Source organism: Camellia sinensis, chromosome 12 (genome assembly GCF_055761805.1).
Source record: "Camellia sinensis isolate YWXY chromosome 12, ASM5576180v1, whole genome shotgun sequence".
Taxonomy (NCBI): Eukaryota; Viridiplantae; Streptophyta; class Magnoliopsida; order Ericales; family Theaceae; genus Camellia; species Camellia sinensis.
In genome coordinates this window covers 33,216,357-33,231,564 of record NC_138972.1, presented here as the reverse complement: position 1 = coordinate 33,231,564, position 15,208 = coordinate 33,216,357, and the positions used below count along the sequence as shown (strand labels likewise).

The following is a 15,208-nucleotide window of genomic DNA, read 5'->3' as shown; positions in this document are numbered from 1 at the left end:
CTTAGGGTTGTTGTTTGAATTATGGGAAAATGTCCTAATTAGTTTGATAAATTAATTTGTATAATTAATTTTGAGAAATGAGAAATTGAATTGAGAATAATGGAATTGAAATGATACGGGATCAAAGGGTGGAGTTGGATTTGTTTATCACTCACCTAGTCAAAATGTCGATATTATGTCCATTTGATGCATTTATTTTCTGTTTAGAAATAACTGTTTTGTGCTATCGGTGGAGGATAGTCTTGATTGTTGTAGATAATTCATAATGATTAGGCAAACTAAAACTAATCAATTGAATGTGTCATCGAATATGACGGTTGGAATAATACATTAACCTTATGTATTGATTGATTATGTATATGATAATTGTTTATATACATTGTGTTATGTTGGAGGAGATAGGGGATGTACTCCACGGTTTAGGGGATGGACCTCTAAACCAGAAACTGCTTGACATCAATACAACACTACAATGTGTATCAATTGTGAAGTATGGAAGTGATTGTTTGATTTGATATAGCACTAAAATGTATATCATTATCAATTGTGAAGTATAGAAATGTTTCTATGTTTATTTGATACAGCACCAAAATGTGTATCATGTGTGAAGTATGGAAGTGATATCATGTGTTACTGATACGGCATCGAAATGTGTATCCGTCATGATTTTCGAAAGTATTTTAATGATGAATTATAATCTCATTAAACTGGTTGGCCAAGATCTGAGCCTTATTTTTGAACTTAAAGTCGAATGAGAAATGGAAAAAGGAAATGTAGCATGGACATGATTGTCATGAAACTGTAATATGATATGAGTTGGAATATAAGTGTTGACCATCTATCAACTGCTAATCTTTTAATCATTGTTCATAGTTGGTTTAGTATATTTCTACTGGGCTGTGGCTCACCCTATATGGGACATCATTTTCAGGTACAGGGCTTAATATGCAGACTTTTGTTGGATTGCTTTCTTTTGATGTATTACATGTAAATTCAAGCCAAGGGCTTAATATGTATATGAGTTAGTACTCATTTCTTATAACCAAGTGTTGGCTTGGAAAGTTGTAAGCCTTTAGGGCGTTTACTTTTGTTGTCAACATGTAATACTTTTGTAAGAATTACTCTGATAAATAGAAAGATGTTTATTTTCCTTATATTGTTACATGCCAAGAATGATGGGTTTTATGTATTTTTTGAGGGCGTTACAGTAGCTATGCTTGCTCATCAAATATGCTTACAAGTATGGTTGGCTGTATCTCTCCTCACAGATGCATTGGTGGCATCTGGTCAGGTACAAAATTTTGTTTGTAAAGATTGTTTGATATATGCTCTCCCAATACATATGTACTTGTTTGGACTTGTGGTCTCATTACAATCTATATGGTCATATTATCTGAGTTAGGATGGGACGTTGCTTGTTGATGCTGACTCCACTCAAAACTGCCAGAATTGTCACTAGGAAAAGAAACTGTGCATCTACAGAGTTTAGTGTGTGTTTTTCCTCTCTGAAATCAAATTTGTGTTTCTTGTAGGCCTTGATTGCAAGTTCTTCTTCAAAAGGTGATTACAGAACTTTGAGGGAGGTTGCAAACTTTGCGTTAAAGGTTAGTCATTCCTGTATGCCTCCCCATTATGCTTCGGCATTCTTCTACTTGGGACCAAATGAATTTTAGGTTTACTAGGTGTTTAGGCTCTTTGTGTTGGAGTTGCAATATTTCTTGATAGTGGTTCAAATCTTATTCACATGTTTTTGCAGATAGGATTGCTCACAAGGTTTCCTTGGCTGCAATTTTGGGTTTATCTTTTGGTTCTTTAGCTACCTTATTCACTAAGGATGCTGAAGTCTTAGGAGTTGTCAGAACTGGGGTTTTGGTATGTTTGCTCGCCATGTCATCCTATCTATCAATTTTTGTTAGTTTATCTGAATGGTCAAGTGCTAAGATCTTTCTTGTGTGGCGTTTCCTGAAATTGTTACATTTTGTCAGTGCCAGCCAACCTGTAAATGCTCTAGCTTTTATTTTTGATGGTCTTCATTATGGTGTTTCAGACTTCCCATATGCAGCTTGTTCCATGGTAAGCTTATACAGTTAAATTTCTCTGTGATGCTATTAGCTGGCTGTGAAGATTGTACAATGGCCTCTATTAACAATTTTTAAATAAATTACAGATGGTGGTAGGGGCAATATCTTCTGCATTTCTGCTATATGTTCCTTCAATTTTTGGTCTTCGTGGTGTGTGGGCAATCTTGGCTCTTTTTATGGGGCTGCATACGTTGGCAGGATATATCAGGTAAACTATAGGATATTATGGCATGTCTGTTGTCTCTTAAAAATTTCTATTTGCAATTCGTGTTTTCTTGTCTATGACGTGATTATTCTATTTTTACCATGAACCTCCATTTCAGTTTAATTGAAAACTGGTGTAATATGAGAGATAGGGCATTGGTTACGTTGTTTAGAGTTGGTTTTCCGATAAATAATTTCATGAACATATTTGTGGTTTAAAGGCATGCCAAAATTTTTGGTACTGCTTTCTAGTGCAATTTTAATGACATTGTTATTGAAGAACTGTGCTGCGTTTTTCTTGCATTTTTCACTAGGATAGTATATTTATTGGTCCTCTCTTTTCTTTCGCTTTTTTTTTTATACTTTTTTTCAATAGATATTAATTGTTATTCCACTTGCATGTTCAGAATATCATCCAAAAATGGTCCATGGTGGTTTCTGCATCAGGGATTGAAGGGATCTGAGGTTGGTAGTTTTTTGTTCATTGCTTTCTCTGTATTATATTAGTTGAAACAATCTGCCTTTTTATTGTTGCTTTTCCTACTATTTTTACCTGTTTGTCTTGTTTTTGCCATTGTCACTAATTTACTAATTTTTACCTATCTTGCATCAATGCTTGAGATGGGTGTAATCAGGATTCAGGAATCTATTGCTTGTCATTATCTATTCGTTAAGTATGACTTGTAATCCCTGATTCCTATCTAAAATGGTGAGTAATGCTATTTGATGATTTAGTCCTGTGGGCTGATGCCCACTTTTTGGTTTTCAAATGTTACAACGAGAATACTTTTACCAGAGCCTTGGAAATCTCTCTCTCTGTCTCTCTCAACACCAAAAAGTGAAACTATATGTAAATTGAAAATTTCTTATTTATGTATTGATGCCCACTTTTTGGTTTTCAAATATTACAATGAGAATCCTTCTAATAGTCTTGGAAATCTCTCTCTTTCTCTCTCTCTCTCTCTCTCTCTCTCATTAAGCCTCGACGGTTTAACCGAAAGAAAGTGTTGGTTCAGTTTGGACGTATGCATTTTCGAAATCCAGTTGTGGTCATGGTTGTTTGAACCCTAGTTTGTTTACTAGGAACATAATTTCCAGTTCTCCAACTTCATTCATGGTTGGTTTTTTTTTGGATCAGCAACAAAAAGTGTTTATTAATAATGAAAAAGGAGACACAAAGGGAGGACAAGAAGTCCTCTTACAAGGAAAGAAAACCAAATGAAATAATTAAGCCACCCATAGCACACCAACACCCTTTTTTAGTGCACCTGGAGCTTTAGCTTTAATGTTGAGCATAATCCGTTGGGTCGTAAGGTCAATCAACTCGGCAATGAATCCCTTCTTCCTCTTAGGGTTCCATTCCATGTCCTTGCAGAGTTGATCATTGTACCTATATGAAGGGTACCAATGCAAGATCTCTGATAGTACTTGTCAGATTATCGCTTCATGTATTTATCCCATTCCAATACATCTTTTCCCGTCTCTTTAATGCTGGGTAGCTTGATTGTGCCATCAAGAAGCTTTGCTAGCCATCGGCACCTTATCTCTGAAATATATAGGTTTGCTATACTCTCCGAGAATCCAATTATCGCTAGCTGTGGAATTCGGGGATGAATGCATCCCTTTGAAAACAAAAAGTTAGTATCGATATGCTTCTAGTCACCGTACCCTTGCTTAGAACATCTCCAATGGATGGCTAAATCAGCTGCCAAAGCCATAATATAGCAGTTTGGTAAATCTTGGCTTCTCCAATGGCATGCTATAACAGCTGCCAAATCTGCCAAGTCACCCAAAATTAAACTGTTTTCTTTCTTCCCTCCTTCCCTTTCAGTTTGGGATTTTCCATAATGCTTGAAGTTTTTTTTTTAAAGAAATGAAATTCACTAAGTCGTTTAAAATAGAAATCATCACAAATTAATCATAATGAACAAGAATTTCAGCAAATTCATCAATATTCATACCAAATTCATCAAGAATTTTAGCAATATCACAAATTCATCAATGAACAAGAATCTCCAAATATTCAAAGAATCAATGAACAAATTCATCAAAGAATTTTTGCAATGAACAAGAATCTGCAATATTCACAAATTCATCAATATCAATTTCTTTAATATTCCAATATTCACAAATTCTCCAATATCAATATTCACAAATTCATCAAGAAAAATACCTGGATGAGAGAAGGTTGATCCGAAGGTGGATGATCTGGTGGTGGATGAGAGAAGGTTGATCTGAAGGAGAGAGAGAGAGAGAGAGAGAGAGAGAGAGAGAGAGAGAGCTTCGGGTGAGAGAAGATGGGAGCTTCGGGTGAGAGAAGGATGATCTGATGAAAATCATTGTTCCGAAGCTCTCTCTCTCTGATCTTCACTGATCCAAGAAACAAGAAGAGAGAGAAGGCGAGAACCAGCCGTTGATTAATGGGCAGGAGTGTTTCGAAGTGATCTTCACTGATCCAGAGTGTTTCGAAGCTCTCTCTCTCTAATCTTCTCTGAAGTTTATCTGAAGTGTGCTATCTCTCTCTCTGAAGTTTCGCAGCTCTCTCTCTCTCTGATCTTCTCTAAAGTCTCTCTCTGAAGTTTATCCGAAGTGTTTCGAAGCTCTCTCTCACACAGACACATGATTAATCTCAGTCGTTGATTAATAACAATCCAACGACTGAGATCCAAGTGTGCTACTTTATTCATTAAAAATTAAATAAAAACATAAGTGAAACATATCCACTACGGATATAAACGATCATATTTTTATATTAAAACGGCTATAAAAAAACGGCTTTTTTTTTTTATAAATACAAACCTTCTCTCCTCTGTTTTTACTCAATTTTATTTCACAACAAACTTTCTAAGTTACATTTTTATTTATATTTTCTTTACACATTCGGTATGGAAGATTCATCAAAAATAAAGAGAGGAAAATCATTCACCATTGCTGAAGATATGACACTTTGTAAAGCTTAGTGTCACATTTTTGAAGACCCAATTGTTAGCAATTCACAATCTTATGCTCACTTTTGGGGAAGAATTTATGCAAATTATTGCTCCCTTCAGAATGATCAGTCAAGAACACAAGTTTCTATCCAATCTCGGTGGGGTACAATCATGAAATGTTCTAACAAATTTCGTGGATGTTTAGCGCAAGTCGAAAATCTACACCTATGTGGGATGTCTCAAGTTGATCTAGTAAGATTTCATCTTCATTTATTACGTTAGTTTTTTATTTTATTTTATTTCGTCTCATATAAAAATTAAATAATTACTTAATTTAATATTTTATTGATACAAATGCTTCAAGGAAAACTTTTATACCATCAAGATGAAAAGAAACATTTTGCTTTTGAACATTGTTGGTCAATCTTGCAAAACAATATCAGGTGGCAAGATGTAACTCCTACGAATACGGTGAAGTCAAGGATACATACACCATTTTTCCCTGATTCAGCCTCCGATTCCCCTATGGATAACTGCATTTCTCTTGAAGATCACACCAGTCCAAGTGTTGGTAACAATCCAACTGTTGGTGAGGGCAGTGTCTCTGCAAGGGGTAAAAAGCCTATGGGTAGGAAAGCTTCAAAAGAATTATTTCGGAGGAATCAAGTGGTTGAATTTGAAGTCCAAAAAATGAGCATACAATTGGAGACATTTAACTAACACCTTGTTGAGAAGGAAAAGAAAAAAGATGAAAGAGAAGAAAAAAGGATTCAAGTACTGCAAGAAATGAAAGAACTTGAGATCAGAAAAGAAGAACATGAGATAATGACTACGGACATTTCTCTTTTGGACCCTCAGACAAAAGTATATTACGCAATGCGAAAAAATGAGATTTTCGCCAAGTGGTCCTCAAATGTCAGTAGCCTAAATTACTATTTTCCCATGCCTCCTGATGAATAATTACGGGATAATGTATTTTTAAATTTAGCAATGTCATTTAATTTTTAATTTGGATGGTTGTTGGTGGTTGGTGGGTAATTGGTGATTGTTTATTTTTTATGTGTAGTTAAAAAAATTTATTAAATATGTAGTGATATATTTTTTGGTGGGGTGAATTAATCAAACAAATTTTTTTTTCCAATTTTTCATTTTTTTAATTTTTTATATTTGTCTAGTTGGGAATAATATAAATATATAATTTTTTTAACAAACAGGTAAAAAAATATCACAAAAGACAAAATAAACAAAAATAAAATCACAAAAAAATTTATATCCAAACAACACCTACAAACTTGGAGGGAAAGTTGGTTAAGATTTGCTAAAAATAGCAAATGACCATTGGAGCACCATTGCTATAATTTGGCAAAATAACACTATTCAATGTCAAATTATAGCAATAGCATTATAGCAATAATGATTGGAGATGCTCTTAACAATATAGTCATCTAAGATTTTACTTTTTTTGATGAAGTAATCTAATATTTTGGGAACATCATATCTACTTACTAATAAGGGGGTATGTGACCATTTTCTAGAAATATATAAACAAAATTACCACATGACTGCATGCCATTAAACCACCACACGATTGAACTGAAATTTTTGACTCACCTAATATTTTTTGCTTTTGCAATTTTAATTAGTCAAAACATTTTATGCTGATTAAATTCAATGCATATTTTGACTTTATGTTTTGATATTAAATTTCAGCAATTACAACTATGGACAAGTTGGAGAGGCCTTAGGGTTGGATCTCCTAAACAACCCTGATCTAGTAGAAACTGACCTGATCATCTCATTCAAGATAGCCTTATAGTTCTGGATGACCCCACAATCACCAAAGCCTTCGTGCCACACGGTCATCACCGAAACTTGGATGCCGTCTACAGCTGACCAATCAGCAAGTTGGGTTCCTGAGTACGGTGTCATCACAAACATCATATATGGCAATCTCAAATGCAGTCATGGCACGGATTCAAGGGTTGAGAGTCGCATTGGGTTCTGTCAAAGGTATTGTAATGATGAAATATTCGGGGTTAGCACTGGTTGACTGCAACAACCAAAGGCCTTTCGGATTCAGACACTTGCTTGACTCTACGTAATTGCAACATCCCTACAGTTTTTGCATCAGTGCAAAACTGCACAAGCCACTGTCGTACTAAGTACAATAAGTGTACAATAGTAATGACTCTTTTAAGTTTTTCTGCCCTGGGTCCAAGTAGTTGCAATGAATTAATGAACTATTTACAATATGTGATCCAAATAAAATAATAGGTAGATGTAAGAGTACAATTTGTTCAAAAATTGTCCCTATCCCATCCTAACGTTCCGTTTGTTTGACTGAAAACATATTTTGAAAAATATTTTTTATTTTTTGACATTCTAAAAAATTTAACAGAAATTCAAAACAAACTCATTTGAAAAAAAAACAAGTTTTATTTTTGAAAGTGATAACGTTTTCCCAACTAAATCTTACTAATGTTGCCACTACACCACCGTCACCCCCACCCACTTGCCCCTCCACCTCCACCTCCACCACCAGCACCACCAACACAACCACCTTCACCACTACTAATACAACCACTAGCCAGCACATTAGTTTTAAGGTTGCAACCAAACATAAAAAAATGTGATCTACAAAGAACATTTTTTTAATAAATATTTTTGTAAAGAATTTTTTTGCCAAATCAAAGGAAATCCAAGTAACACTACATTAAATATTACTTAAAAGCTTATTCATGAATTACAACAAAATTGGCTACTACTAACTTCCATTACACTACATTTCCTGCCATTAGATATGTCTGTGTGGGATAGATCCAACCTGTATGGGCACTGTTCAAACCTCACCAATGGAAGAACTGGAGGAGATGCCGCAAATGGGATGTCTTTATATATGCATACCAATTGCAGAGACTTTAAATTTCTTGTACCCGGCCTCGTAGAATATGTCATGCCTATATCTCCTCAACAACCCCTTCAAGCTTTGGTTTGCTCTTGGCTCAGCCACATCGTTTTACATCTTTACCCAACAAAAGCTCTAATGCTTTCTCAAAGGTTATATCATTCGGCTTCAAGTTCTGTACAGAAGGTTTAAATAGATGAAAACCAAGTTAACAAAATAAGAATTCTCAAAGATGACAAATATATGAATGGAAAAAAGTGACTATCAAAACAAATAATATGCACTCTGAATGAAATAATCTGAACAGGGACCAGAGAATATTTTTTAAAAAGAATTTTCCTCTGCTCCACCCCATCTCAACAAGTAACTGAGATGTATACTGTTCATTAGACTATTCATTAGACTTCTTCCGAGCTGTACTTGCCTCTTTGGATCTTTCAAGTTACAGTGTGTTTCGTTTCTGTTTCCCCTTCTACTAGTAGACAATGGAGTTGGGATCTGAAAACTTTGACTCACAATCTCATGCAAACTTTCCAAGTCGCACTAAATCTTTGCATCATGGATGGGCAGTAAATTTAACATGGTTTACCAATTAGGGTGAATGTTATGCGTGTATTACTATGTTACACGGACTCTTCTGTTTCCCCCACAATACCCGTGTCCACCGGATATGACATTGGTATGGGTGTGGGATATGTGTCCGACGCTCGTACCCAATTTAGACACTCAGATCCTTTAATTTATGACAATACATGAAGAAGAAGAAATTCATTTTTGTTTGTAAAGCAATATTTTTAGGCTCCCACATGAATTAGATATAGAAATTTCATATTTTTTCTGAATCATATTTAATTTCTAATATATTTCAACATAATTTAAAACATCTCATCTGAGAATATTATATAATATGCAATATATATGTACATATGACGTGTCCCCATACCCATATCTAATTTTGGATATGTATCCCAAGATCCTAAGATTTAAATTTATGAAGGTCTGACGCTTGGATATACACCCGCACCCGACACTCGTACCCGAGTCCATGTAACATAGGTGTATTATTTTTTTTCTCTTCTTTTTGATGTGAAACAAATTCAATTAAAAAATACAGACTTAAGGTTCAAACAGCAGTCTCTCGGAAGCAAGAAAAACGTGTATGTATTGAACCAGCATAGGAAAACAAATACAAAAGCTAATCAAGAAGTAATAATCTCACCAACACAGTGAATCCACATCAAATTTGCTTGATATGCATTTTAAAGATCTTAATATCACAAATCTGCACTTGAGTTTGTGAAAAGATTTTTCTTTTTTTTTTCCCAATTCTTGATCCAATTTTCCATCCACTTAATCCAAATTTTAAAACATTTATGATGGGAAGATTTACAAGAGGAATTCACCAGTTGAGTTCAAGGGAAAATAATTGTTTGCCAGTAATGATTTGCATTCCTCGGACATCACTAAATGTATATCACATATCCATTCCAAACAACACTCAATCTCTATGACTACACTCCTAAAGGTTTATTTAATTATAAGCCCACCAAATTCAATGCATCACTCCTAAAGGTTTATTTAATTATACGCCCACCAAATTCAATGTATCATACAGTGTGCAGCTGTTTGTCCATATATCAGCCCGCCTACTCAATCCTATTACTGCACTCCTAACGGTTCATTTAATTATAAACCCACTAAATTCAATGTATAATACAGTATGCAGATCGGCCAATCTACTCAATCCTTATGACTGCACTCCTAAAGGTTTATTCATATATTTATTATTTAAATTAATAGTCTATATTTTTCTTTTTTTTGGGTACATTGGAGGCTGTAGCCTAAGGGAAGTCTTGCCTGTGACAAGACTTAAAATCTTGACCTCCTAATGAGATGTAGGTGTTCCAGCCAACTGGATTATTCCAGTAGGTCATAATCTTTCTCTTCTTGTTAGTTTAAGAGGGCAGCCCTCTAGCAGAGCTGTAGTTCTGCCGCTAAAGCATTTCCGAGGGTCCAATACTTTGGAAAAGTTGTACATTGCTTTTGCAAAAGCCAAAAATACTCCCAATAGTTGTATGTTTCTTTCTTCCTTTCTATTCTTATTTTTTTCATTTCCCTCCTTGTTTTGGAGAGGCTTAATATTTGCCCGTTTTGCCTTAAATTTGGTCTCTGAAATCAAGAACAGAATATGTCTATGGCAGGACCCTTGAGATTCAATCTTCCCACCTCACAAGGGGAAGACAGGAAAAGGAAAAAGGCAATCTCACAAATAAATACACGTGCAATTGGTTGGTACTTGATAGTTAAAAGTATAGCATATGTGCATGGTTCATCATGTGTAATTTAATCAATATTTAAGACATATAGACAACTCAGGCCTGTCGTTACGTGACAAGCATTTCATGCTGGAAATTCATTCTTTTGTTTTGCCAAATTATTACTCAAGTTATGTTTCACAAACTTTCATATAACGCTTTAGTAATTCTTTTCATCGCTGTCTGCACAACTTGTTCAGTATTCAATGTCTTTGACAGTGTCTTCTCATTATTTTGGGACCTCAAAATGACAGTGACGGCAGATATTTCACTCCATAAATAACACTTCCTATATATGTATTAACATAGTTCTCCATTAGGTGTTTCATATCTAATTTTTTAATAAGTACTAGGTGTTCATATTCAATTTTTTATAAGTATTAGGTGTTCATATTCATCTAAAATAATACACCTACCCCCAAGTGCCACATTTAAGGGCAGATTTCGGCTTCTGGCCCATCCAACTCCTATACCTACTTCACAAATTGATAAAAATACTCCGAACTATGTATGGCTGAGAATTGACCTATACACACCAGCTGTCTAGTTTTAAGAACCCATTTGTAAGGTTTTGCTATAGGAGGCTAATATGGTGGCCAATAGCTTATTAGTTAAACTTGCTGTGGATACTTCTCATACTCAAATGAGTACTACAATAGGAGATTCAAGCTGAATTTAGTGAAGAAAAAGAGTTGGAAAATACCATAACTATTTAATAAAGACATGCTTAACAAAGAAAGATATACCTCAGGTACAGGCGCGATTGTGTGTCGATGTCTAATGGAAAATCCAAACTTTTCAAGCTTCAATACAACTGGCTGGCCATCATCAGGATGGTTTCCCTAACATAGATACAGGAAAACTAAGTTTGACAATGATAAATAAAAAAAATTTAAAAAACGAGTATTTAGATGAAGACATACCAATGTTGCAGGCTAGTGCAGCAACTCAATAGCATCTTGCAGGGTAATAGAGTCTATATTTTTTTTATCTGAAATAACAAATGTTACTTGTCAAAAAAAAATTCTGAAATAATAAATGTTTTCAATCATGTATGAATTAAATATTACAACAAATACAAGTCATTTTATTCGTTTATTTTATTTTTTATTTTTTTTTTGAGGGGGGCGAAAGAAGCAGGTAGTGTTTTACAGATGCATGAACTGCCATATCGAAACAGTTCATAAAAAAGTTCTGAACTGAAGCTTGTGTATGATATCTTAAAAAAATAAAATGAAGGCATGGATCAAAGTCGATCTCCCATCTGTAGATGCCTAGATGCACCAAGAGACCTCAGAGAGCATCCACATAATCCATATTTTTAAGATTCTTTTTCTTTTCTTTCTGTTTTTATTATTTATAAATCCATATTTTTACAATTAATCCACAACAGCCAGAATTTTTGAGCACCAAGCTATTGCATCATGGCCAAATGCAATTATCCTCCAGGTACTCCCCTTGGAGGAAAGAATAATTTTCTCCATAATAATAAAAACAGAAACATACTGATGAAAAATATATTAGTGCATATCAACTTTGGTGCTTAAAAACCTTAGTGGAAGCTTCACGTGCTTTAGTAAAGGTTTTTAAAAGGGGGAATTAAACAAACTAGTAAATTTTTTTGACATTCTATAGTTATATGATTGTAAATATGTCATACATTAGTTATATTCTTTTACCTATAAAAAATATCATGCAGGACTTTTCATACTTGCGGATAGCATCTTTTTTGCCCTAGGCACATGATAAAAAATTTTAACAATTAGAGGAAAATAGATATTCTAATACCGAAATCAAATTGTGATACAAACAAAAACTGGATGAAATGCGACTTTTAACTTTGACAAAATCATATTGGCGCAAAACTAGATATTCTAATACCAAAATGTTTCAGAAGTAGGACCAAGACAAGGAAAAGAAGAAAGGGATGAAGTATAAAAGGAAGATTGATGACCAAATGATCCGACAATATGATTGAGAGATAACCAGAGACACTGGAATGGAGTTTCAGCTCAGTGGTTGAAGCACAGTTGGCTCTAGAATAATGTGACAAACATTGGCAAGAATAGAGGGGCAGCTGCCTAAAGCAGAGAAGATTTTCAGGAATAACAAATGAGTCATTATTCAGCCAGTGAGGATCATGCGGGAACAGGTGAACCTTCCAAAAAAAATCAAGAAGTCTAAAAGGACATGAATGGAAGTAGTGAGAAAAACGACCTGCAAGGTCAAGAATAAGGGAAAATTGCTTTAAAGATTAATGGAATTTATGAAATTAACTACAAAAGTAGTAGTGATATTCTGGGAGGATGATGTGACCACTGTCAATTCTATAGGGAGCTGATAAACTGCACTTTTTGTATCCCACTTTTAATTATTCAATACTGATGAAACACAAGGAGCAGAGGCTATATAGCAACAAACAAAAATTATTCATTAACGACAAATTAATATGACACACTATTGGATTCAGATAATAATAAGAACAACGACGACTACTGCATCTGCATCTACAATACTAACAACAAAAGAAAAGAAAAACACTCTAGAAATGGGTATCAACAGAAGAAGCAAGATATTCATGTGGCCAATGGTGGAGCCATCATTGGCCCAGAGGGGGCAGTGCCTCCCCTCAACTCTTTTAAAATTACAAGTTAACCTGTACTTATAAAGTGCTTCAAATTGGCCCCTTTGAAATTTTATACATGCCCCTTAATCTTTTATAATCCATCTTTTTTTCTATCATGCAGTTCACAACACAAATATGCAAAATAAAAGACATATTCCACAAGGTGTATTCTTCTTCCAAGAGAACAAGTGTCAGCACATGAATGCTTGCATAAAGAGAGAAAAGCATGCAAGAGCAGTCTAGAATCTCTAGATATGTTTATGTTCAGTCTTATGTTTATAGATTTTATGATAATATTATGCATAAATTTATGTTTAGATTTATTGATTTCAGTCTGTATATGTATGGATTTTTTGAAATTTGAAGGCCTGATTTGAATAACCAAATTAAACCAAACAGGCATGACCCAACCCTTTGTATCAGATCCACAGATGATCCCTTGATGTTAATTGTTTTGAAGGGGAAAAAAAAGGAAGAAAATTAACATCACAAGACTTCCCTAATGACCAGTAGTGGCTAAGTATTCATCCCTAATTTACTTGAAAAGAAAACGAAGCATAGATGCTTAACTTAAGCATTTACATATATGCAGATAATGGCAGTAGGCCAGGAATTAAAGCTCCAAAAATTTAGTAGTCCCATTACAAATACAAATGAGGCTAAACATACTTGGGAAACCGAGGCTCTTTAGGCAAGTATCCCTTCCTGTCCTCACCAAGCTGAACATAGAACCCATAAGGACCATTCTTCAAGAGAATCTAAAAAATAAAAATAATTCCAATACATACATTAAAAGCAGTAATAAGCTTCTGAAGATGATAAAGATTCATTTTTCACATAATTGATGTTAAATCAAAACAAGGAAAACCTTCTCATTTGATCCAGGGTAAAGGCCTAAACATTTTGGCTCCTCCCCTGTGTCGCTATTCTGAGGAGTAACCTCTTCATCATCATCACCGTACAATGTCTTAGCAATGTACCTGCAAACAACCCAACCATAAAACCTATTTATAGTGACCAAATAACAAAATATTATTTATCCATAAAGATTGTTTGCAATCAAAACTTGAAAAGCTTAAAAATTATAAATGAATAATTACTACTAATTATTTCCTACAATCAGGAATACAAGAAAATGGGTTAAAAAAAAATTGAGAATATACTAATTTAGTGGCTTAAATATGAGATAAATGACTATATCTCATTAAACCTTTAAACACTAGATTGGACAATGTTCCATAACAAAATTGAGAAAGAAGCAAACCCTAATCGCGCAAGTGTCAAAGAAGCTCATCAATGGAGATCGCATAAAGTATGAATTTAGGCACTAGAGTCAAGGATGTAGAGATATCAGGCAATTGGTGATGAAGTCCTCTGTCAAAACCCATTCCAAATTGTGCACTTTGTAAATTTTGGGTTTTGGGTAGTTCTAGTGGTTAGGTTTTAGGTCAACTACGGTGTTGGGTTGAGTAGGAATGATTTGAGGGTAGCAAAGGTAGGTAGGGAAATTGCGGATATTGGTAGGGGAGTGACGGAGGTAAGTAGAGATGATCGAGATAGGTGGAGAGGAGTGGAGGAGTGCTGGAGGCAGATGGGGAAGTTGTAGAGGTGGCGAGGGAGGGTGAAGGAATGTGCGGACGCAGGTTGTTTGCAAAAGACATTGAAAAAAACAAGGCTACTTTTGTTATTTTATAAAAATATGTCATGATTTTTTTAGGTTTTTTGAGTCTTCCATAGTTGTTATTTTTAAAAAGTTGGCACTATTTTGTAACATTAGTTTCAAGAACCCAACCAAACATAGGGAGACATTTTTTCTAAAAATGTTTTTCGTAGAAAATGTTTTCCATGGAAAAATGTTTTTTGTTTAAACAAACGAAGCGCAAGTTACAATAAAAATACAAGTACGGAGGCCTATATTTGTTGCATTTTACTAGGATAAATAAACCAATAAGGAAATGAACAATATATAAAAGGTAACATGATTTATAGGAAATTGCTAAAAAAATGTGAAACTATCATTGCAATTGTAGGAATTTGTATTCAATTCACTACACCATAACAATATCAAAATGATTCTGATGACTCACCGACAAATGGAGCTTATGCAGAAGAGAAGAAGCATTTATGAGCGAAGTAAGAGAGAGAAG

At 34.5% G+C, this 15,208-nt stretch overlaps 1 protein-coding gene and 1 long non-coding RNA gene across 3 annotated transcripts in view; one reads left to right on the top strand and one right to left on the bottom strand.

Annotated features, from left to right (window-relative positions):
• LOC114269820 (protein DETOXIFICATION 45, chloroplastic-like) overlaps positions 1–3,507 on the top strand; it is a 39,927-nt gene extending 36,420 nt beyond the window's left edge. Inside the window, exons 6-12 of the mRNA XM_082896770.1 lie at positions 1,212–1,291; positions 1,533–1,608; positions 1,757–1,872; positions 1,978–2,073; positions 2,168–2,289; positions 2,693–2,750; positions 3,424–3,507. Coding sequence (XP_082752896.1) covers positions 1,212–1,291; positions 1,533–1,608; positions 1,757–1,872; positions 1,978–2,073; positions 2,168–2,289; positions 2,693–2,750; positions 3,424–3,507 — 632 coding nt within the window. The remainder of the gene's footprint in view (positions 1–1,211; positions 1,292–1,532; positions 1,609–1,756; positions 1,873–1,977; positions 2,074–2,167; positions 2,290–2,692; positions 2,751–3,423) is intronic.
• Positions 3,508–7,845: 4,338 nt separating this feature from the next.
• LOC145804444 (uncharacterized) lies at positions 7,846–14,767 on the bottom strand. Of its 2 annotated transcripts, XR_014346163.1 has the most exons (7): positions 14,326–14,767; positions 13,930–14,041; positions 13,731–13,819; positions 12,115–12,169; positions 11,359–11,426; positions 11,182–11,277; positions 7,846–8,295 (listed from the first exon to the last, which is right to left on the bottom strand). It is a non-coding gene; the product is annotated as an uncharacterized LOC145804444 (long non-coding RNA). The 2 variants fall into 2 exon arrangements; XR_014346162.1 differs by lacking the exon at positions 12,115–12,169.
• Positions 14,768–15,208: the final 441 nt, after the last annotated feature.